The sequence below is a fragment of the Saccopteryx leptura genome, chromosome 6 (assembly GCF_036850995.1).
Source record: "Saccopteryx leptura isolate mSacLep1 chromosome 6, mSacLep1_pri_phased_curated, whole genome shotgun sequence".
Classification (NCBI taxonomy): domain Eukaryota; kingdom Metazoa; phylum Chordata; class Mammalia; order Chiroptera; family Emballonuridae; genus Saccopteryx; species Saccopteryx leptura.
In genome coordinates this window covers 77,758,165-77,780,757 of record NC_089508.1, presented here as the reverse complement: position 1 = coordinate 77,780,757, position 22,593 = coordinate 77,758,165, and the positions used below count along the sequence as shown (strand labels likewise).

The 22,593-nt window shown below is 44.1% G+C and overlaps 1 protein-coding gene across 1 annotated transcript in view; it reads left to right on the top strand.

The window, feature by feature from the left end:
* Positions 1-1,083: 1,083 nt before the first annotated feature.
* The window catches only part of STARD9 (StAR related lipid transfer domain containing 9), a 170,110-nt gene continuing 148,600 nt past the window's right edge, over positions 1,084-22,593 (top strand). Inside the window, exons 1-3 of the mRNA XM_066343732.1 lie at positions 1,084-1,218; positions 9,306-9,375; positions 12,278-12,394. Coding sequence (XP_066199829.1) covers positions 1,172-1,218; positions 9,306-9,375; positions 12,278-12,394 — 234 coding nt within the window. The 5' untranslated portion in view covers positions 1,084-1,171. The remainder of the gene's footprint in view (positions 1,219-9,305; positions 9,376-12,277; positions 12,395-22,593) is intronic.

Sequence of the window (22,593 nt, the reverse complement as noted above, 5' to 3'; positions counted from 1 at the left end):
AGGTTACCTGTTTTCTTCACTTCTTTGTTTCTTGTGCTTAGAACAAAGCCTGTCATAATAGGCATTTACTTAGGAAACTGTTAAATAAATGAATACCTGCATGGCTCCCTCCCTTTCTTGACATCTAGTCAAGTGCTGCCTTCTCAGTGAGGTCTTTCTTAAAGATTTTATACAAAATAGCATCTTATCCCCTACATACACACAGAGATCATTATTATATCTTCCTATCCTGCTTTAAAAATTTTTTTCTAGCACCATTTGACGTAGTATACATTTACTGATTGTCTCTTTTCTCTCCCTGGTAGAATTCCATTTCCACAAAGACAGAGACTATCCTCAACACCTTAGAAGAGCATTTAACTCTTGGTTAGGTATTCTGTGGTTACTTCTTGGGTGAAATAGCCAATTCTGACCAAAAGCATTGCCAGACGCGACCACAGACACTGCCAGACTGGCCATGAGGTTTCCAGCACACTCGAGAGCTCGCCAGCGAGCACTCTAAACTTCTTCACACGCCAAATGACTCCTCAAAGAAACACTGCTTTTCTCTGGGAACTGCAATAACATCGGTATTCCCTCATTTTGTTTCTGCACCTAAAATTGAACTTCAGAATTCACAGCTAAGCCCAATGCGACGACTGAACTTCAGAATTGACAGCTAAGGTCAATGAGACGATTAAAAGTATTTAGCAAGTCACTTTGTAAACTGGTGGGCGTTCACCAAAGTTTAACGGTATTACTTGGCTTTACAAGTACCGTCAACCAGTCTGAGAACAAAAGCTAACTCCTAGGAGGAGGGTCCACAGGACTCTCAGACACTGTCCCGCGGGACGCTCCAGCCCCGGGCGCTCAGGATTGGCGGAGGCTGAGCAGGCACCGCCCCGGCTGGCCTAGGGCGCACGTTCCGGCGAGACTTCTCGGGGAGGTGGGCGGAGCGAAGCGGGGCGGGGAAGGGCGGGCCTGGACTGACGCCCTGTCGCCCACTGGGCGTAGGATTGGCGGGAGCTCAGCTGGCACCGCCCCGGCCTTCCTGGGGCGCGCGCATGGGCGGGGCCACCCCGGTAGGCGCGTGGGGCGGGTGGGGCCGAACCAGGGCTGGGGCTGAGTTTGAGGCTGGAGCTGGTGATGCCGCGGCTGGGCGGACTTGCTCGACTTGGGCGGAGGCCAAGGCATGGCGAACGTGCGAGTTGCCGTGAGGGTCCGGCCCCTCAGCAAGAGGTGAGTCTGGGCGGGAGGGGGCGCCTGAGTCGTCAAGTGAGTTAGAGAGCGAGGTCCTTTCCTCCCCCTCAAGTGATTCCGGCATGGAGGACTCTAACATTAAGTGGCCCAGAGGGCCGGGGTCCGGAAACCTTAAAGGCATGGAAAGTTGAGACCTCGGGTCTAGCGTTCGCGTCGTGCCTCGGGGGATAGCGGTTCCTGGGCGGCCTCAGGGGCGGGCGTCCCTGGCGCCCTGTCAGCGGGAGGTTTGAGGGGGCACAGCTCAAGGCTAGGTGCACGGGTGGGGCCTTTCTCACGGGGCACGTTGGGAAGGGCTGAGAAGGCTCCTTCTGTGGGGAGAGGAATTCTCAGCCTTCTCTGTCTTCTTGGTGTCTCTGGAGTACCTGTGAGGACTGAGGGAGAATGTGGGTGCAGGTGGGCTTCTCTAGGAGAAGATGTGGAGAGAGGCAGAGTGTAAGGCATGAGAGGGAAACCGAGGCCCAGAGAGTCTGGTTTCATCCTATGCTAGACAGCAGAGCTGTGAAATAGGGGAAGTTATTCCAAGCCCTTCCCTCAGCGTCGGCAGTGCGCATTTTCTCATGCCGACCTCTCGGCTCTCCGCGCTCGGCGGCATCTAGTGTGCAAACACGCAATTTCTTCCCTTTTCCCCTAATTTTCCACTGATAGCTTTGGAAAGTCAGGGGAGGCTTCACAGGCAGGTGGGTTTGTTTTTAAAGATCTATTAGAGTTTGCTGACCAGTGGAGAAGGTATAAAAAGCGTCCTGTGTAATGAACAACACTGAGAGCAAAAGACTTAGGCTGTTAAGAACCAGGTCAGTTTTGGTTGTTTGGGAAGCGGGTATGTGGAGGGAAGGTAGTGATAGGACATAAAACTGTGGAGGGCTGGCAGATCCTCTTTTAAAAAAAAAGTCATTGAATTTATTGGGGTGAGATTGGTTAACAAAATTATGTAGGTTTCAGGTGTACAATTCTCTAATACATCATCTGTATATTGTATTGTGTGTTCACCTCCCTAAGTCAAACCTCCATCACCATTTATCACCCCTCTGGCATACCCCCCCCCCTTTTTTTTTTAAAGGGAGAGAGACAGACAGACAGGTGAGAAGCATCACCTCGTAGTTGTGTCACTTTTTAGTTGTGCACTGATTGCTTTTCATACATGCCTTGACTAGGGGAGCTCCAGCCGAGCCAGCAACCTTGAGCTCAAGCCAGTGACCATGGGATCTTATTGATGATCCCACACTTAAGACAGCGACCCTGCGCTCAGGCTTTTGAGCCCGCGCTCAAGCTGGTGACCTTGGGGTTTTGAACCTGGACCTCAGCATTACAGGTCAATGCTCTATCCACTAAGCCACGACCCATCAGGCTAGCAGGTCCTCTTTTTGCAAAACTGTTCTTTTAAGGGTTCCTGGGATAACAACACTGACCACTCCTTACAGTGACTTCTCTGTCCCCAGGAACTAGGAATTTATATATTAAAAAAATGCTATTGAAATTGAGTTATTTTCAGCCTCAATAGAGAATAACATCTCATTAAACAAAAGTGAGGAGGAAAGAAGGGCACAAAGCTTATTTACTGAGCTCATGTGAAGAACCTTGAGCAGCAAGCGGTAGAATGCCGAGACTGCAGATAGCCAGGTGTGAGCAGATTATAGTAGGCTGAGGATTCAAGAGCACAGATTCAGGAGCAGATATGGAGAAATGTAATGTGACCCCAGCATCCAGAGATGCAGCTATACTCTAAGGTTTGTTAATTTTCAGCATCTTCAGTGAGGCTCATCTGAATGTAGGGAATTGATTATTACGTAGTATGTTCCAACCTTCAATAAGCACACAGTTAACGAAGTCATTGGATCTGATGTATTTGGGATGAAATCTTAGAGATCATCTAGTCTAAGCTTCTATTTTTTCTAATTTTCCAGGTGATCAAATGGTCTTGTTTAAGTTCCAAAAGTAGGTAGAGCCAAGATTCAGCTCACCAGACTAAACTGTTCCTTCCTGAGGTTATAGAAAAGTTGCACTTCTCAATCAAATGCCTACTTGCTCAGCAGGACTAGAACTGACTGTCCATCAGTAAAATGATAATGTGGGAAATGGTTTTGATGCCTTTACCTCTACCTCACAGTTGTTTCCCATAATCAGAAAGTATCTCATTATGTTGCTCATTGGATATTCAAAATCATTCATCATTGAGACAGCATGTTTTCTTCCACCAATACTGTAGGCCCTGAAACATTTCCCGCTGCCCTGTTGTGGGAGAAACAGCTATGTTAAGCTTGCTTGTTGGTTTCCTGGCTGCAATCACTTTACATGATTAGTGTGTGTCTCTATGAAAAGCTATGGTTGCTTTTCCTTGGTGACAGTTCGCCCAGATTGCTCTCCTGCCACTACGAGGTGCGGTTTCCTGATTTCCTCAGCCACCGCTGCTGCAAGGGGCGGTTTTCCTGATCCCATGCCCTCCACTGCAAAAAGTGGTTTTCCATTGCTTATCTGCTCGCCCATCTCTGCTAGCCTCCAATAAATAGGAATGGCCCAACGCTTTCTGGCTCTGCAGTTCCTCTGAATTCAATGTGAACCTGCCTAGCCTCAACCGCCAGCATTATACCTGTCAAAAGTTATTTTTCATACACTATATTCTCTTTCTGTGCTTTTTTTTTTTTTTTTGTCAGCGTCAGATAGGGACAGACAGACAGGAAGGGAAAGAGATAAGAAGCATCAGTTCTTCATTGTGGCACCATAGTTGTTCATTGATTGCTTTCTCATGTGTACCTTGATCAGGAGGCTATAGCAGAGTGAGTGACCCTTGCTCAAGCCAGTGACATTGGGCTTCATGCCAGCGACCATGCGATCATGTGTATGATCCCATGCTTCAAGCCAGTTACCTGGGGGTTTCAAACCTGGGTCCTCTGCATCCTAGTCTGACACTATATCCACTGTGCCACTACCTGGTCAGGCCCTTTCTGTGCTTTTTTAAAAATCTGAAAATAGAATAACGATATTAATATTTTTTTAATAGTTTTATCTTTTTTTTTTTTTTTTTTTTTTTAACAGAGACAGAGAGTCAGAGAGAGGGATAGACAGGGACAGACAGACAGGAACGGAGAGATGAGAAGCATCAATCATTAGTTTTTTGTTTTGCATTGCAACACCTTAGTTGTTCATTGATTGCTATCATATATGCCTTGACCGGCGGCCTTCAACAGACTGAGTAACCCCTAGCTCGAGCCAGCAACCTTGGGCACAAGCCAGTGAGCTTTTGCTCAAACCACATGAGCCCGCACTCAAGCTAGTGACTTTGGGGTCTCGAACCTGGGTCTTCTGCATCCCAGTCCGACGCTCTATCCACTGTGCCACCGCCTGGTCAGGCGATATTAATATTTTTATGAAGAGTAAATGAAAGAATATACTTAAAATACTTGGAACAGAGCCTGGCTCATTTTATGTGTCCCATAAAGTATTAGAATTATAATTCTTTTTTTTTTTTAAGATTTTATTTAGTGATTTTAGAAAGAAGAGAGAGAGAGAGAAAGGGAGGAGGGAGGACAGGAAGCATCAACTAATAGTAGTTGCTTCTCCTTTGTGCCTTGACCAGGCAAGCCTAGGGTTTTGAACCACCGACCTCAACATTCCAGGAAGATGCTTTATCCACTGTGCCACTACGAGTGAGGCAATTTTTTTTTAATTTATTGATTTTAGTGGGAAGGGTAGATAAGAGAGAGACAAAATAGTAACATTGATCTTTTCCTGTATGTGCCCTGACCAGGGGTCAAACCAGCAACCTCTGTGCTTTGGGTCAGTGCTTTAACTAACCGAGCTATTCGGCCAGGGCTATAATTCTTTTTTATTTTATTTTATTTTTTTAATTCTTAACTATTTTTATTTCTCTCTATACTTAGTTGTCTTTTTTTTTTAAGTTTTACAAATGAATAGATAAGTAGTAATGACTTGATATTTTCCCCTCTAGTACAGTGATTTTTAAATTATAGTGTGCATACAATTCACCTGGGGAGCTTGTTACACTGCAACTTAATGACAGGAATTAGATTAGCCCCACCATCTTCTGTATTTCTGATGAAAGTGGCCTGTGGACCCCTTAGAGAAACATTGTCCTGAGAGTAATGTGTGCGGATTTAGCCCTTTTGCAAAACCTAAGGAATGAATGTATGCCTATTGGTGGAATTCAGGACATGGAAGTGAGTGGTAGTAGCTCCATGCTACTGTGTGTAAGGCTCCTCCTCCTCAGTAGACTTTATTGAGCTCTGTGCTGCCAGCTCCCCAACTGAGGATACTGCCCTTTTTTTCTGTTGTGTTCAACCTTAATTTACCCTCATTTTGTTCTAGAATATTTTGGAACCACTAGGCTATTAATGGTAGGGGAGGAGCAGCATCTCACTTTTCTATTTTTTTTTTTTTTTTTTTTTTTACAGGGATAGAAAGAGAGTCAGAGATAGGGATAGATAGGGACAGACAGACAGGAACGGAGAGAGATGAGAAGCATCAATTATCAGTTTTTCGTTGGGACACCTTAGTTGTTCATTGATTGCTTTCTCATATGTGCCTTGACCATGGGGCTACAGCTGACCGAGTAACCCCTTGCTCCAGGCAGCGACTTTCTCACTTTTCTATAGTGTTTGTTATAGGTTTCCTCTAAAAGCTCAAGTTTTTTTGTTTGTTTTTAGGTTTTGGTTGCTTTAATGCCAAAGAGTCCTAGATGAATCTTCAAGAAGAGGCCAACTTAAAAAAAATTAGATAATAGATTTGGAAAAGTTACTGTGTGATTTTTAAAATTCATTGTCCAAACTCACTATATATAATTGTATATTACTTTTTTTTAATCTTTTATTTTTATTGAATCCAGAGAGAGGAAGGGGGGTAAGGGGGAGACAGAAGCATCAATCTGTTTCTGTATGTGCCCCAGCCAAGGACCGAACCAGCCACCTCTGCATTGCAGGACAATGCTCCAGCCAAGCGAACCATCCAGCCAGGGCTATATAATACTTTTATAGTTGGGGAAGGATAATAAAACTTATTTTAAACTACAGAAGGCAAAAAAAAAAAAAAGTAAAATGTTAATACCAAAGATGAAAGATTAAAAAAAAATTTTTTTAGAAGAGCTGAGGGCTTTGTTGGGGGGTGGGAGGGAGAGGGGTGAGCAGTTTAATGATCCTGGGAGATGAAGAATATGTCTGCTGACTTAAACATTATCTAATATGAAATGTGAAAGAAGGCCCTGACCAGTTGGTTCAGTGGATTGAGTGTCAGCCCAGTGTGCCCATTTCCCAGGTTCGACCCTGGTCAAGGCACACATGAGAAGTGACCATCTGCTTCTCTTCCCATCCTTCTCCCCTTTCTCTCTCTATTTCCCTCTTGCAATCAGTGGCTCAGTTGGTCCAAGGGTTGGCCTCAGGCACTGAGGATAGCTTAGTTGATTCAAGCATCTGCCCCAGATGGGGGTTGCCAGGTGGATCTCGGTTGGGATGCATGTGGGAATCTGTCTCTCTATCTCCCCTCCTCTCACTTAAAAAAAAAAATGTGAAAGAATATGAGGCCTTGGGAAAATTTAAGTAACAGAAATGTCATTACCTGGCAGAGAGAAAATTACTATCCAGGGCTTTATTTCACTGACAGGTTTAAAAAAATAATCTTAAATGTAAAGACATCCCCATCACCCCTGACCTACCTCATCCCTATCTCTCCGCTTCAGCCCTCAAGGTTGCATCCTGAGAATTTAGAGGAAGGATAAAATGAAACTGAATGTATTTTCTCAACTTTCGGGTCCCCTACTAGAAATAATTTAATTAACCCTTTGAGTAGTGAGGTTTTTTTTTCATGCTCGCTGACACCTGGGGAGTGAGTTTTTTTAAAAAAAAAATGACATTAGGGCCCTGGCCAGTTGGCTCAGTGGTAGAGCGTTGGCCTGGTGTGCGGAAGTGCCCGGTTCGATTCCCGGCCAGGGCATACAGGACAGGCACCCATCTGCTTCTCCACCCCTCCCCCTCTCCTTCCTCTCTGTCTCTCTCTTCCCCTCCCGCAGCCGAGGCTCCATTGGAGCAAAAGATGGCCCGGGTGCTGGGGATGGCTCCTTGGCTTCTGCCCCAGGCGCTAGAGTGGCTCTGGTCGCGACAGAGCGATGCCCCGGATGGGCAGAGCATCGCCCCCTGGTGGGCGTGCCCGGTGGATCCCGGTCGGGCGCATGCTGGAGTCTGTCTGACTGCCTCCCCGTTTCCAGCTTCAGAAAAATACAAAAAAAAAAAAGAAAAGAAAAAAAAGAGGGCATTAGTTCCAGTTACAGTTTTATTAATGTAAAATCCTGTTTGTTTGATAACCAATTTATGGAAACAAGAAGAACATACATTTGCCTTTTTTTAATGTAGCCATCATATATGTACAATCATACTCTGGATGATCAGGAGGCACGAGGACATACATGAACATTCGTACTACTCAAAGGGTTAATGACTTTCATTATAGTGGAGGAAGTGCTAATGAATTTTTTATCGGTTAACATTTTGGCTGTGGGCACTTTACATAAAGCTCTTTATGTTATGGAAAAGAATTCTATAGTATATTTGATTCATTTTAGGCTTCAGGTATGTGACTCAGTTGGATTAAGCCCCTTAAAATGATTTTAGGGATTGGTTATAGGTGTTATGTGTTTTTACTTAACTGCAGCATAGGAAGATTATTTTTATTTTTATTTTTTTATTTGTATTTTTCTGAAGCTGGAAACGGGGAGAGATAGACAGACTCCCGCATGCGCCCGACCGGGATCCACCCGGCACGCCCACCAGGGGCCACGCTCTGCCCACCAGGGGGGCGACGCTCTGCCCCTCCTGGGGGTCGCTCTGCCGTGACCAGAGCCACTCTAGCGCCTGGGGCAGAGGCCAAGGAGCCATCCCCAGCACCCGGGCCATCTTTGCTCCAATGGCGCCTTGGCTGCGGGAGGGGAAGAGAGAGACAGAGAGGAAGGAGGGGAGGGGGTGGAGAAGCAAATGGGCGCTTCTCCTATGTGCCCTGGCCGGGAATCGAACCCGGGTCCCCCGCACGCCAGGCCTACGCTCTACCGCTGAGCCAACCGGCCAGGGCCTATAGGAAGATTCTTAAGGATCTTGGTTTTTGTTCCAGTAGAAGGAAAAGACTGGGAAATATTTTTTCAGGATCTCAATAGAGAGGAACTCAAAACCTGTTTCATGCTTAAAATACCAGAGAAAATGAGAGGTGATATCATGTTGAGTGCTGAACCAAGGATACTCTCCAGGGTTTCCAAGCCTGATTTCTAAGGTATAGTTAAGACCCCAGGCTTTGTGGTCAGACAGATCTGAATTTAAATCCCAGCTCTACCACTGCTAGCTGAAAGGAGCTTGGACAAGTTATATAATTATTCTCAGCTTTAGCTTTCTCTATGTAAAAATGAAGATATGTTAGGATGCTATCTCAGGAGGGTGTTGTATATAGAGGATGCTCAGTAATGGCGACTTTTAGCTGTTCAGAGCCAAATCCTAATGATCCAGAGAAGTATGCCAGCTAAGAGACTGTTTGATGTGATGTTTTCGGCCACTTATGGAGATAGACACCCAAGTTATGGAGACATTTTGTCCCAATAGCACTGCTCTTAGCTTCTCTCTTTTTTTTTTTTCCCCTGAAGTTGGAAACGGGGAGGCAGTCAGACAGACTCCTGCATGTGCCCGACTGGGATCCACCTGACACGCGCCCGACTGGGATTCACCTGGCATGCCCACCAGGGGGCGATACTCTGCCCATCTGGGGCATTGCTCTGTTGCAACCAGAGCCATTCTAGCGCCTGAGGCAGAGGCCATAGAGCCATCCTCAGCGCCCGGGCCAACTTTGCTCCAATGGAGCCTTGGCTGGGGGAGGGGAAGAGAGAGACAGAGAGGAAGGAGAGGGGGAGGGGTGGAGAAGCAGATGGGCGCTTCCCCTGTGTGCCCTGGCAGGGAATCGAACCCGGGACTCCTGCATGCCAGGCCGACGCTCTACCACTGAGCCAACCCGCCAGGGCTTCTCTTTTTTTGATTAATTAAAAAAAGCAGTAATATTTCTTCTCATTTGGGATTGGGTCTTCTTTCTAGGGAGATCAAAGAAGGAGGAAGAATTATTGTGGAAGTTGATGGCAAAGTGGCAAAAATCAGGAATTTAAAGGTAAGCCTGAAATTATTATTTTTTTTCTCTCTACCAGGGGGCCAGTATTATTACAGGGACTTCTGCATAAAGGTGTGTATGTGAATGTGTATAGAGAAGGGGAGTGGGAGGACTCCGACCAACCAGAAACAAATACAAAATGTAGGAAGGAAGTGCAGGGGATGTTGCAGCTGCAGCTCAAGTTCTATCAAGTAGGTGCAGCTGTTTTAAAAACTGGTCAGTAGTTCTTTGAAAGTAAACACAAGGGTTGTATGGGGGTGGGGCATGGCCTAGCTTAAATTACGTTGAGGACAGTCTATGCGTATGCTTAACTCACTTGAGCACCAGTTAGACTTTGTTCCAAACCTCTCATTTGATATCTAGAGGCACGTACATCTGCAAATGCAGGATTTGTTTTGACCATAGTGAGGACCAAGTAAGAACCTTAAGATCTCAGAAGGGAGTCAGTCACTAGTCTCAGTGTTGCTACAAAGTATCTTTCACAGATTTGACTGATCTTTCCGTCACAATGTCACAATTGGAAAAACTCTGGGATCTTCCTCCCAGATCCCTCACTCTCTCATAGAACTTATTTCCTTCATCACATTCCTCCCTTACCAGGCTAGTGGAAGTGGGAGGGATTCTTTCTTTATGGGTCTTGGGAAATGGAGGGAAACAGGGAAGCTGGCCATGTAACCTGCTAGAGTGAATGGTATCTGGACCTCAGGCCTCCCAGTCCTGCCCACTCCCATGTTACTCCTTTTGTCAGTAGCTCTCTGCAAGAGAACGGGAACCGCCAAACTTTCAACATGAGCCCCCTGGGGACAAAAGACCTTTCATTCTTTGCTGTCTCTGTTTTTTAATCACTTCAGCTGCTTTGTTTTGAGAAATCATATTTTTGGTTCTTAATAATTCCTGGGCAAGATCAAACTCTAATCACACCTTTCTGGCTGCTTACTTCTCTGAGGTCAGTTATCTATTAAGAATCTTAGTCATTCTGATGGGCTCATTCTACTGTGGTTTGTGGATCCTAGTGCTAAGGGTTGTCTCTCTCTGTCCAGAGTCTAAATTTTAAATAAATAGGCATTTCTGTGAATTATGCCATTCTCCCAGTGCAATCCTTGGAGGTCACTGCAGTTCCAAACTCTGGCTCTGCCCTCATCTACCCTGGCCAGTTGGATTAGTCCTAGTTCTTTTCTTTTAATTGAGATTAGGGGGGATAGAGAGACAGACTCCTGCATGCACCGGGATCGGGATGCACCTGGACCGGATCTCCCCGGCAACTCCCATCTGGGGCCAATGGCTCTGCCCAACTGGGGCCACTGACAACTATTTTTAGCGGTGGAGGCTCCATGAAGCCATCCTTGGTGCCCAGAACCAGCGTGCTCTAACTAATCAAGCCATGACTGTGGGAGGAGAAGAGAGAGAGTGAGAGAGAAGAGGGAGTGGGAGGGGGGCGAAGCAGATGCTTGCCTATCCTCTGTGAAATTGATACTTGCCTATTCTCTGCGGGAATTGAACTTGGTACTTACACACACTGGGTCGATGCTGTACCACTGAGCCAACTGGTCAGGGCCTTTTTTTTCTTTTTAAAATGTATTGATTTTAGCAAGAGAGAGGAAGGGAGAGATATAGGAACATTGATCTGTACCTGTATGTGCCTTGACCAGGGATCGAACCAGCAACCTCTGTGCTTTGGGGTGATGCTCCAACCAAGCTATCTGGTCAGGGTGGTCCTAGGTCTTCTGTCCAATGTGCTTTCTAATTCACTGAGGTGGATCCCCAGGGATTCCTGTGAAAGCCCTAGGTGATAGAATTTACCAGGCCCAGGGACTAAAGTACTCATGAATTTCTGTATCTGCTATAGAAATGCTTAAAGAAAAAATGACAATGACAAGAAGATGCCCAAGGACGTAAAGATTTTCTCTCCCAAGATGCCTAACATCTCATTTGGTTGGTTTGTATGTAGGCAGATATATGACAGTATGAAAGACAAACTTTTTTTTTTAATTTAGTGAGAGGAGGGTAGGCAGAGACAGACTCCCCGCATGTGCCTTGACCAGGATCCACATGGCAAGGGGGTGATGCTCTGCCCATCTGGGGCCCTTGTTCCATTGCAACCGGAGCCATATTTTAGCGCTTGAGGTGGAGGCCATGGAGCCATCCTCAGTGCCCAGGATCATCTTACTCCAATTGAGCCATGGCTGCAGGAGGGTAGGAGAAGAGAGAGAAAGAAGTGAGAGAAGTGAGAGAAGTGAGAGGGGAGGAGTGGAGAAGCAGATGGGCTTCTCCTGTGTGCCCTGACTGGGAATGGAACCCAGGACATCCACACACTGGGCCAATGCTCTACCACTGAGTCAAGTGGTCAGGGCTTGAAAGACAAATAGTTAATTCTCTGGGGCTTTATTGTATCTAACAAGATGAGAACAGAGTTTACTTTTTTCTTTTTAAAATAGATATCATAAAGATTCTCATGACCAGTCCAGATCTCTAGATACAACATAGAGGAATCAAGAGCCACAAGCCAGACTCTTTTTTTTTTTTTTTTTTTAATAACAGACAGAGAGAGTCAGAGAGAGGGACAGATAGATAGGGACAGACAGACAGGAACGGAGAGAGATGAGAAGCATCAATCATTAGTTTTTTGTTGCGACACCTTAGTTGTTCATTGATTGCTTTCTCATATGTGCCTTGACCGTGAGGCTACAGCAGACCGAGTAACCCCTTGCTTGAGCCAGCGACCTTGGGTCCAAGCTGGTGAGCTTTTGCTCAAACCAGATGAGCCTGTGCTCAAGCTGGCGACCTTGGGGTCTCGAACCTGGGTCCTCTGCAACCCGGTCTGATGCTCTATCTACTGCGCAACCACCTGGTCAGGCCAGATTCTTTTAATAGAAAATACACTGGATTCTATGTTTGATTTTAGGTGGACAGTCGATCAGATGGCTTTGGCGACTTCCGGGAGAAGGTTGTGGCATTTGGCTTTGATTATTGCTACTGGTCAGTCAACCCAGAGGACCCCCAGTATTCATCTCAGGATGTGGTAATGTCATTTTTTTTCACTCTTCTCAGTTTTTCATAACTGTATAATTATCGGAAAATTAACATTTCCCTGCCTCTTTCTTACTTATGGTAGTTTGGTCAGAAATTAATGATGTTTGATATGAGAAGTAATAGTGAGAGGCATCAGTTGCAGAAAGAGGAAGAAAGAGGAAAGGACTGCTTGCTCAGGGCATAGAAGTTGGCTGGTGTTTATATAGGCTTGGCCTCAGCATGATTCAGGTGGGTACAGGTTAGTGTTCTGTGCCTATGGAAAATGAACGGGCTTATCTCAAACTTGCCTTGTGTATGCAACAGAAGGGCCCAGTAATCCTAGAGGCTTGTGCTCCTAGGCTGAGTGTAAAGGGCTGGACAGCTAATCTGACAGCCTGCAAGGTAGGTGAAAAGTGAATTCTGTTGATCTGATGAGGATTGAAAGGATCAGCCAAGGCTATTTGTTACCCTTCCTGTATCTGGTAGTATTGCCTAGCTCAGGGGTTCCTAAACTGCGGCCCCCTGAGGCCATTTATCCGGCCCCCACCGCACTTCTGGAAGGGCACCTCTTTCATTGGTGGTCAGTGAGAGGAGCATAGTTTCCATTGAAATATTGGTCAGTTTGTTGATTTAAATTTACTTGTTCTTTATTTTAAATATTGTATTTGTTCCCGTTTTGTTTTTTTACTTTAAAATAAGATATGTGCAGTGTGCATAGGAATTTGTTCATAGTTTTTTTTATAGTCCGGCCCTCCAACGGTCTGAGGGACAGTGAACTGGCCCCCTGTGTAAAAAGTTTGGGGACCCCTGGCCTAGCTCTTACAAGTTTCCAAGGCAACTGGTCTGGCCAGGTAGATCTACAGGACTTTCTTTTCTTTCTGTGAAGCAGCAGCAGCAGCATTGTTCTGGTTTGTACTGTCAAAGGTCATGTGTTCAGTCCTCATGATGGACAGCAAGCCTTGCCTCATTCAATGCTATGACCACAGACAATAACCCTCACCCCAGCAGCCACCAGTGTATTCTGTATGAAAGTTCATCCCTAAAATTAGAAATACCATTTATTTGACCTTCATGGATCAGTATCATCATACTTACATATCTAAGCAAACACTACAGGGGTATGTCCTTAGGAAATACCACTGGTAATGGAAATTTTTTGCAGGAAACTTTGAACAATAATTCCCTGTCAGTCTAGATACCTTTGAATAAAAAGGCCAAAATGTGTGAGCCTGACTGATAGTGGCGCAGTGGATAGAGCATTAACCCAGGATGCAGAGAACCCAGGTTCGAAACCCAAGGTCACTAGCTTGAATGTGGGCTCATCTGGCTTGAGTGCGGGCTCACCAGCTTGAGCGCGAGATTGCTGGCTTGAGCCTGAGATCATAGACATGACTCCCTGGTCACTGGCTTGAGCCCAAAGGTCACTGGCTTGAAGCCCAAGATCGCTGGCTTGAGGAAGGGGTCACTCGCTCTGCTGTAGCCCCTGGTCAAGGCACAAATGAGAAAGCAATCAATGAATAACCAAGATACCATCACGAAGAATTGATGCTTCTCTTCTCACCCTATCTGTCCCTCTCTCTCTCTCTCTCTCTCTCGCGGGGGGGAGGAAAAAAAGCCAAAGTGTATTTTCTAAGTATTTTAGTGTTTTGTGAAACTTTTTCTAATTATACCAAAGGAACAGAGTTATCAAGTTTGAGTGACTTATAGGACAGTACTGATTTTCTGCTGATGTAGACTTCTGAAGATTATTGGGTAGTTTTATTATTTTTTTTTCACTTATTTATTTTTTTTTACAGAGACAGAGAGAGAGTCAGACAGAGGGATAGACAGGGACAGACAGACAGGAACGGAGAGATGAGAAGCATCAATCATTAGTTTTTTGTTGCGCATTGCGACACCTTAGTTGTTCATTGATTGCTTTCTCATATGTGCCTTGACCACGGGCCTTTAGCAGACCAAGTAACCCCTTGCTCGAACCAGCAACCTTGGGTCCAAGCTGGTGAGCTTTTGCTCAAACCAGATGAGCCCGCGCTCAAACTTGCAACCTCGGGGTCTCGAACCTGGGTCCTCAGCATCCCAGTCCGACGCTCTATCCACTGCGCCACCACCTGGTCAGGCTATTGGGTAGTTTTAAATCACAGAAGTATAATTCTCCCATTATTCCCTTCTGAGGGGATCATGTGGAAACAAGACCCTAGACCACTGTGAGATTTGTTGTTTCTGTGGGTTCTTTCTATTATTACATGAACACTCTACCTTTATAGTCAAACTGTGTTTGATGTAAATGCTCAGCAGAAAAAGGTGGTGTGGACATTACATGGCCCCTGCTGAGCCTTCTCTGTCCCTTGGAATATGAGGGCACTGGCAGGTCCAGGCTTGTCTTATGGCCCTTGACTTTTATCCTAGCACTCAAGTATTTCTGAGGTAAGTGGTTTCTGGTGTATGTAACTTTTACTGATTTCCTCCAAGAAGAACCAAGAAAGAAACTGACTCTCAAATGAGAGGATGGGATGTGTACAGCAGTTCACAGTTGTGATTGTATTTGTGGCATAGAAGGCAGTACTCTTTCTATTAGTAGAAGGTGTGATGGCTATTTAAATCCTCCCTGGCCATGGCACACCTAGGAACTATTATGTGTAATATTTGATAAGTCAATAATCTGGGAGGTATGTGTATATATGCAATCAAAACAACTACACATCTCTATATATCAACAAGCATGGGTATGATTTTGGTGTGAAGCTCACATTTTACACTTTTGTAGCTTAAGTGTATAAAAACAATCTAGTGGAAGCCCAGAAGTCTATAGATGAGCAGAATTCATAAGTATGATTCTTCCTTTGTTGCCTGAAGTTCAATGGAAAGATCAAATGAGATTTGGACAGGAAGCCTGTGCAGAGGTATAAAACCAGAGTTCCTGAGCTTAATTCTGGCTTGTTTACTAATTGTCTAAGGCCCTCATTGTTCCCATGGGGAGTCAGGACAGTAGAGAGAAGGAAAACAAACTCACAGTCTGGAATAGGGCCAGAGGTCCCAGAATGGTCGCAGGTCTCATATCCATATGATTTGGTCGGAGGGGCCAATTACTTTAACAGAAATTGGAGCCCAGACTTAATCCTAATCTCCATAGCTCTGAGATCACCACGGGTAGAAGAGGCAGATTATCATAAAATCATAGGACTTGGGGTGGGAAAGAATCTAGATGTCATCTATTTTATTCTCTCCCAAAATACTATCCTCTCTGCAGCATTTGTGATCATATTTAGGGGTGTGTGGAGAAAAGGGGTCAGTCTGACTGAAGTGTAATTTAGATATAGTAAAATTTGCCTTTTTGGTATACAGTTGTATGAGTTTTGACAAACACAGTTGTGTAGCTTAGCTTAGTATATAAAATAGTTCATCATCCCCAAATTCCTTTATGCCCCTTTGTAGATAAGCTATTTTTCTTACCCTCAGCCTCTGGCAACTACTGATCTGTTTTCTGTCCCTACAGTTTTATCTATTCCAGAATGTCTAAATGTAATAAATAGTATGTAGCCTTTTGAGTCTGGCTTCTTTCATTTAGTATTATGTAGTTGAGATTCATCTCTGTTGTTGTGTGTATCATATCTTATTCTGATCTTGATTCAGAATTATTCAGATCATCTTCTTGCCCAAAAGGAATCTCATGGCTTTGGAAGCACTGATTCTAACTGCTAAGAGGGATGAAATCCCTGAAGGACAGTGCCTCCTCCATCTCTGAGTCCCTACTTATTATGAAGGACTGACCAGGCGGTGGCATAGTGGATAGAGCGTCGGACTGGAATGCAGAGGACCCAGGTTCGAGACCCCAAGGTCGCCAGCTTGAGCGCAGGTTCATCTGGTTTGAGCAAAAGCTCACCAGCTTGTACCCAAGGTTGCTGGCTCGAGCAAGGGGTTACTCGGTCTGCTAAAGGCCCGTGGTCAAGGCACATATGAGAAAGCAATCAATGAACAACCAAGGTGTCGCAATGCGCAATGAAAAACTAATGATTAATGCTTCTCATCTCTCTCCACTCCTGTCTTTCTGTCTCTATCTCTGACACTCTCTCTGTCTCTGAAAAAAATGCATATACTTATTATGAAGGAAGGACTGTTCACCCCCAGAAATAAAGCACTAGTTACAGAATATCTAAATATTTGAGGGAAAAATTTCCCGCACTGGTCTTAGAGGAATTTTGAGCAATTTATAAGCCATTGCTTGATAGATGTTGACAAGAACATCACCTAATTGATGTTGGTGCTGCCTCATTGTCATCTCTTAGAATATGAGTGCTCAAAGGGAACTCAACAATCAGCTAGGCCAGGATTTTTCAACCTCAGCACTATTGATATTTTGACCAGAGAATTCTTTGTTGTGGGGATCTGTCTTGTGCACTGTAGGATGTTAAGCAGCATCCCTGGCCTCTACCCACTAGATGCTATTAGCAATCGCAGTTGTGACAATGAAAAATATTCCCAGATACTGCCCACTAATCTATGCCAATCCTCTCATGTTCCAGGTATAGCAGTGTGACTTATATAGGATTATACAGGCAGTTAATGCACAAGTAGAACTAGATCCATGCTTCCTATGTTGGTTTTTTCATTGCATTGTACCATTCTACTTCCCTCTTTTTGTATTCTACAGCCTAAAAAGATAAGTTCAAGATTAAAATCCCTTAGTGCTTTAGCTCTTCCTAGTTCTTTGTGGTAATACACTTTAGTAAATAGAAATAGATCAAGTGTCAACGAACGTGATTCTCTAGAGATCAAGTCAGCTACTACAAGTTCTACAAAGAGGCAGCTTTATTTATCAAATATCTGTATATTCAAAATGTTTATTCTTTTTTTTATCATCTCCTTAATCTTTGAAATCTACATTATTTACTCCATTTTATTATAGATAAGGAAACTGAGGTACAGAAAGCTTACAAGACTTGGCCAGTAAATGGTAAAGCAGGGATTCAAATCCAAGACTGTTCAACTCTAAATTGCATGCCATTTCTTCCAAGCCTCACTGACTTACAGAGTTTAAAAAATCCCATTTAATTTGGTCATCTCTTAATGAATATTATCTGATTTGATTCCTTTAACAGCTTTAAAGTTAGAAGCTTTTATCCTTCTTTTATAGTTGAGGAAATTTAGGCTTACAGAGGTTACATGATCTGTCTAAAGTCAGAAACAAGTCTTAAATTGGAACAGGGATCATCTGAAAGTTCATATTTTTCACTACACTACCATGTGAAAGAAAAAAAAAAGAGGAATATAACAAAAGGAAGGGATGGAAATTGGGGAAAAGGTGAAGGGGAAAGAGAGAGATAGAGAAAAGATGATAGTGGATGGGGACTATTAGGGGAATCATACCACCTGTCCTGTCCATTACCCCATGACCCTGGTGTCATTAGTTTTTCATTCATTTTTTAAATTAAAATTTTTTTTCAGTTACGTTGACATTCAGTATTATTTTGGATTTGTTTCAGGTGTATAGCATAGTGGTTAGAAAAATCATACTTTACAAAATTCCCCCCAATATTTCCAGTGCCCACCTGGCACCATAGGTAATTATTACAATGTTATTGACTGTATTCCCTATGCTGTACTTATGTCCTCATGACTGTTTTGTAACTACCAATCTGTACTTCTTCATTTCTTTACCTTTTTCACCCAGCCTCCCCATTCCCCTACCCATCAGTCTGTTCTCTGTAGTTGTGAGTCTGTTTCCATTTTGTTTGTTTGTTTATATTGTTCTTTAGATTTCATGTATAAGTGAAATCATATGGTATTTGCCTTTTCTCTGACTGACTTACTTCACTTAATAGTAATACCTAGCATTAATTTTTACAAATAGTATCAGATTCTCATTCTAAAGATTGTTTTTAGTCTGTTAATTTTTAAAAATGATTTTATTTATTGATTTTAGAGAGAGAGGTGAGAGAGAGAAGCATCAATTGGTAGTTTCTTCATTTAGTTGTTCATTGATTGCTTCTCATATGTGTCTTGACCAGGCAAGCCCGGAGTTTTGAGCTGGTGACCTCAGCCCTTCAGGTTGACACTCTGTTCACCACAGTTCAGGCAGTCTTTGTTAATATTTGGGCTTGCCAAGCCTTCTCCAAAATTGGCCTACATTTTTATCTGGCTTGAATCAATATAAAGTTAACGTACTTCTCTGAAGTTAGATCTGGATTTGAATTCAGGCATAACCACTTAGCTGGCTTACTTTGGACAAATTACTTAACCTCTCTGAGTCCTAGTTTCTCCAACTCCAGTTACTGTGAATAGGAAATGAAATAATTACATATAGTGCCTAGCCCAGTGCTGGGCAGTCAGGAGTTGAATGAGGGAGATCATGAGTGCTCTGGTTTGGGTCCCTATTGTGATTACCACTGTCACAATATGAGAGAAGGCCCATGCTTCTAATAAGAGCTGAATTAGATTTGAAAATCTCTTCTTTGAATCTTATTATCCCTTCTGGATCAGTATGCTCTATGTACTTGGAAACTTAACTTCCCTCCCTTCCTCCTAGTGTGGGACATCTGTTGGAGCCACAGTCCTCTGTTGAAGCATATTGTGTTTGACTGATTGTGTATTCGTAAAACTTTCCGTGAGGAGCAGTTCAGCTTTACCCACCAAGGAGTGTAATTGGCTGTCAAAACAAGTGCAGACTGAGTCAACAGAAAACATGTCCAGGAACAAAAAGCTACCGAGCCCTTTCTGGAAAGCAATTGCTTCTATTCTCCTGGGAATCTTTATTTTAAAATTGCTGTTATTTAGCTAAAACACAATACCTAACACACATGTAGCTTTTCCAGATAAAATATGTGAGTGAGCAGATTTCCTCCCCACAACCATTAAGTACAAAACTAAAATTATAGCAGCAGTGTGATTGTGCTTATTGTTTTAATGTTTATTTAGTTTCCACAAACACTGAACATCAAACAGTACACAGATTATATCCATTGCCTACCCTCAGAAAGCTGAGAGAGAGAGAGAGAGAGAGAGAGAGAGAGAGAGAGAGAGACTCGTGTGTGTGTGTTTTCCAGACTCTAGTTCTGGACTTCAGCTTGAGGATGTCAGGAACTTGGACAGGCTTCAAAGGAAACCTTCCCCCACCCCCAGATGATTAAAGGGCTCCCTGCAGAAACCCAGAAGAGAGCTACTACCAATGTGGCACACCTCGTATCCATTCTTTTTTTTTTTCTTTCTTTTTTTGTATTTTTCTGAAGCTGGAAACCGGGAGAGACAGTCAGACAGACTCCCGCATGCGCCCGACCGGGATCCACCCGGCACGGCCACCAGGGGACGATGCTCTGCCCACCAGGGGACGATGCTCTGCCCCTCTGGGGCGTTGCTCTGTTGTGACCAGAGCCACTCTAGCGCCTGGGGCAGAGGCCAAGGAGCCATCCCCAGCGCCCAGGCCATCTTTGCTCCAATGGAGCCTCGCTGCGGGAGGGGAAGAGAGAGACAGAGAGGAAGGAAAGGGGGAGGGGTGGAGAAGCAGATGGGCGCTTCTCCTGTGTGCCCTGTCCAGTAATTGAACCCAGGACCCCTTGCACGCCAGGCCGACGCTCTACCACTGAGCCAACCGACCAGGGCCCCATATCCATTCTGTGTGGGATTATTTAATGAAGGAATGTTGGTCCAGAGATAGGAAGATAGGGAGGTGATAATAATACTCAGCAAGCACAGAACATGGTGATTTGAGCAGTTCATCAAGCATTAGAACCAACTGGTCTACATTGCCGTTAGGATAAAATAGGAGTTTTCAAATTAACCTGCAGAGGATATGTATTTAGAACATGAAAAGTAAATTGTGCAGAGTTTTTGAATCTGTTATGTGGTAGCTAAGTAGTTTGACTTTAGAATTTTAGAATTGATATTAGAGGAAATGCTAGAGACCATTCAGGACACTTATTTTAAAGATGAAGGCCTAAAGAAACAAAACTAAGTTACAGATTTTTTTTTCTTCTGTTGGACAGTTCGGAACTTTGCTTGATGTTTCAGGGAAATGCCTGTTGCTTATTTAGTGACAGGGACCGTGAACTGCAACCCAGAAGTTCCTGCATGGCAGGAAATGTGTTGCTTAGCAGAGTACCAAGGAAAGATCTTTTTCTTTTAGATTGGACCTATTTCTGGCTCTGTACTCAGTCAAGATGAGGCAATTGCACTATTGCCATCAAGAAGTATGGGAGAGGATTGAGTGCTTATTATTATTATAATGTGACCATGCTGCAATTAGAAGTGGCAGTTCTGCCTGGGGACCTGAATCCATTGTATGATGAAGACAAATGATCTATTACATTTTGCCTTTAGAAAGTGAGTAGGATGAGGTGGAGAGAAGGAGTATGACCCTCATTTCTTTTATGCCTCACTTCTTCACTGTCTCACTGAACTCAGAGTGTGAATGAAGGCTTTAGGGAAAGAGTAAAGAAGGCAGAATCATTACTAAAACTGAGGAGGAGGGACTTTAGAGCAGGGGTCTCAAACTCGTGGCCCGTGGGCCGCATGCAGCCCGCCCACCAATTTTGTGCAGCCCGCAGACTGGCCCGCAGACTAATCTACGAAGTTTGATTAGTCTGTGGGCCGCACAAAATTGGTGGGCGGGCCGCGAGTTTGAGACCCCTGCTTTAGAGGAACAAGTGGAGGGAGAAACAAGAAGAAATGAAGGCGAGAAGAATTTGAGAGGTCACTGTGGGGAAGTTGCTATTAGGATTCTATCACTGTTTATAGTAGATATTATCACCCATTTTAGGGGTAAACTCAGGTTGAGTACGTTGCCTTAAGGTCACACAGCCAAGTGATGGAACAAACATTTAAACCTTTTACTGCGTGGTTCCAAAGTCCAGGCTCTCAAATGCAGCACCACACATAGCTCTATTTCTGTATTTTCAGTGCTACACATCTTAAATTAATGGTTATTGAATTAATTATTTAATTGATGGTCAGTGGATGAGAGACAAGTTGAGACTCTGTTTTCTTGATCTTGCTGCCTGTTTTGAGAGGGCCTTGTAGTTTGCCTAAGTTAGAGAAGTAGACTTAGTTCCTCTGTGCATCCCCTTTCCCCAATGCATGTATGTGCAGGGAGCTGGGGAGCATGTGGGCGTCAAAGCATTTTCTCATGAATATTTGCAGAGCTGTGTACATTCCATCACTAGTGCTATTTCTTCCCAACCAAGAAGGAGAGTAGAAGAGAGAGAACTTTATAAGAAAAAGCCTTTTTGTGCAATAATTGGATGGAGCTCTGCAGGCATGAGTGGGGGTAGGGAGATTACCATGAGTACTTCATTTCAGTATGTTCCTTCTGCCAGCAGCACAGCTGCTGAGCTCTATAAACATGTCCACGGGCTGGATTTTAAAGGAATAAGGTCATTTTCTTGGCTTCATCTAACTCATTTTCTCTTCTCTAGAAACTTGATTATGAATCTTTAAAGACTCAGAAAAATCTGAAAAACAGAGATCCTTGACACAGTTTGCTGCTGGTGCCGAATGCCTGTATAAAAATGAATAGCAGAAGTGAGAGAAGTCCTTTTTTTTTAAAAAAAATTTAAATTAAGTGAGAGCAGGGGAGGCAGAGAGATAGACACCCACATGTGCCCAGAGTCAGATCCACCCTGCAAGTCCCCTATGGGGCATTGCTCCCTTGTGGCAACCAAACTATTTTTAGCACCTGAGACAGAGGCCACAGAGCCTTGGGGCCAACTGGATGGCCAATTGAGCCATGGCTATGGGAGGGAGGATAAAGAGACAGAGAAGGGGGAGGGGTGGAGAAGCAGATGGTTGCCATGACCAGGAATCGAACCCAGAACATCCACATGCCAGGTCGACACTCTACCACTGAGCAAACCGACCAGGGTTGCTGGCATCTTCCATGCTAAGAAGTTCTCCTATATTCCCATTCCCTTTATACTTGAATTTGTCCTGGAGTTTAAAAGGATTATCAGTTAATTGCTTAAAGATGGCAATAATTACTCTGAGAGTCTTTGGAAAAACTGATTTGTAAAATCATCTAAATGGGGATATAAAATGAAGAGCAGTCCTTTGAACAAAAGGTGTATGTCCACCACAGTAGCGCACAGGCATACTGATAACAGTAGGCTTCTCCAGGTGAAGCCACCTCGTCTGCCTCGCTAGGTACTAAATTCTCTCCCTTATACTTGCACAGTAAACCTGTATTAAAATACCCTCTCAGCACCATTTTAATGTTCCTCTGTT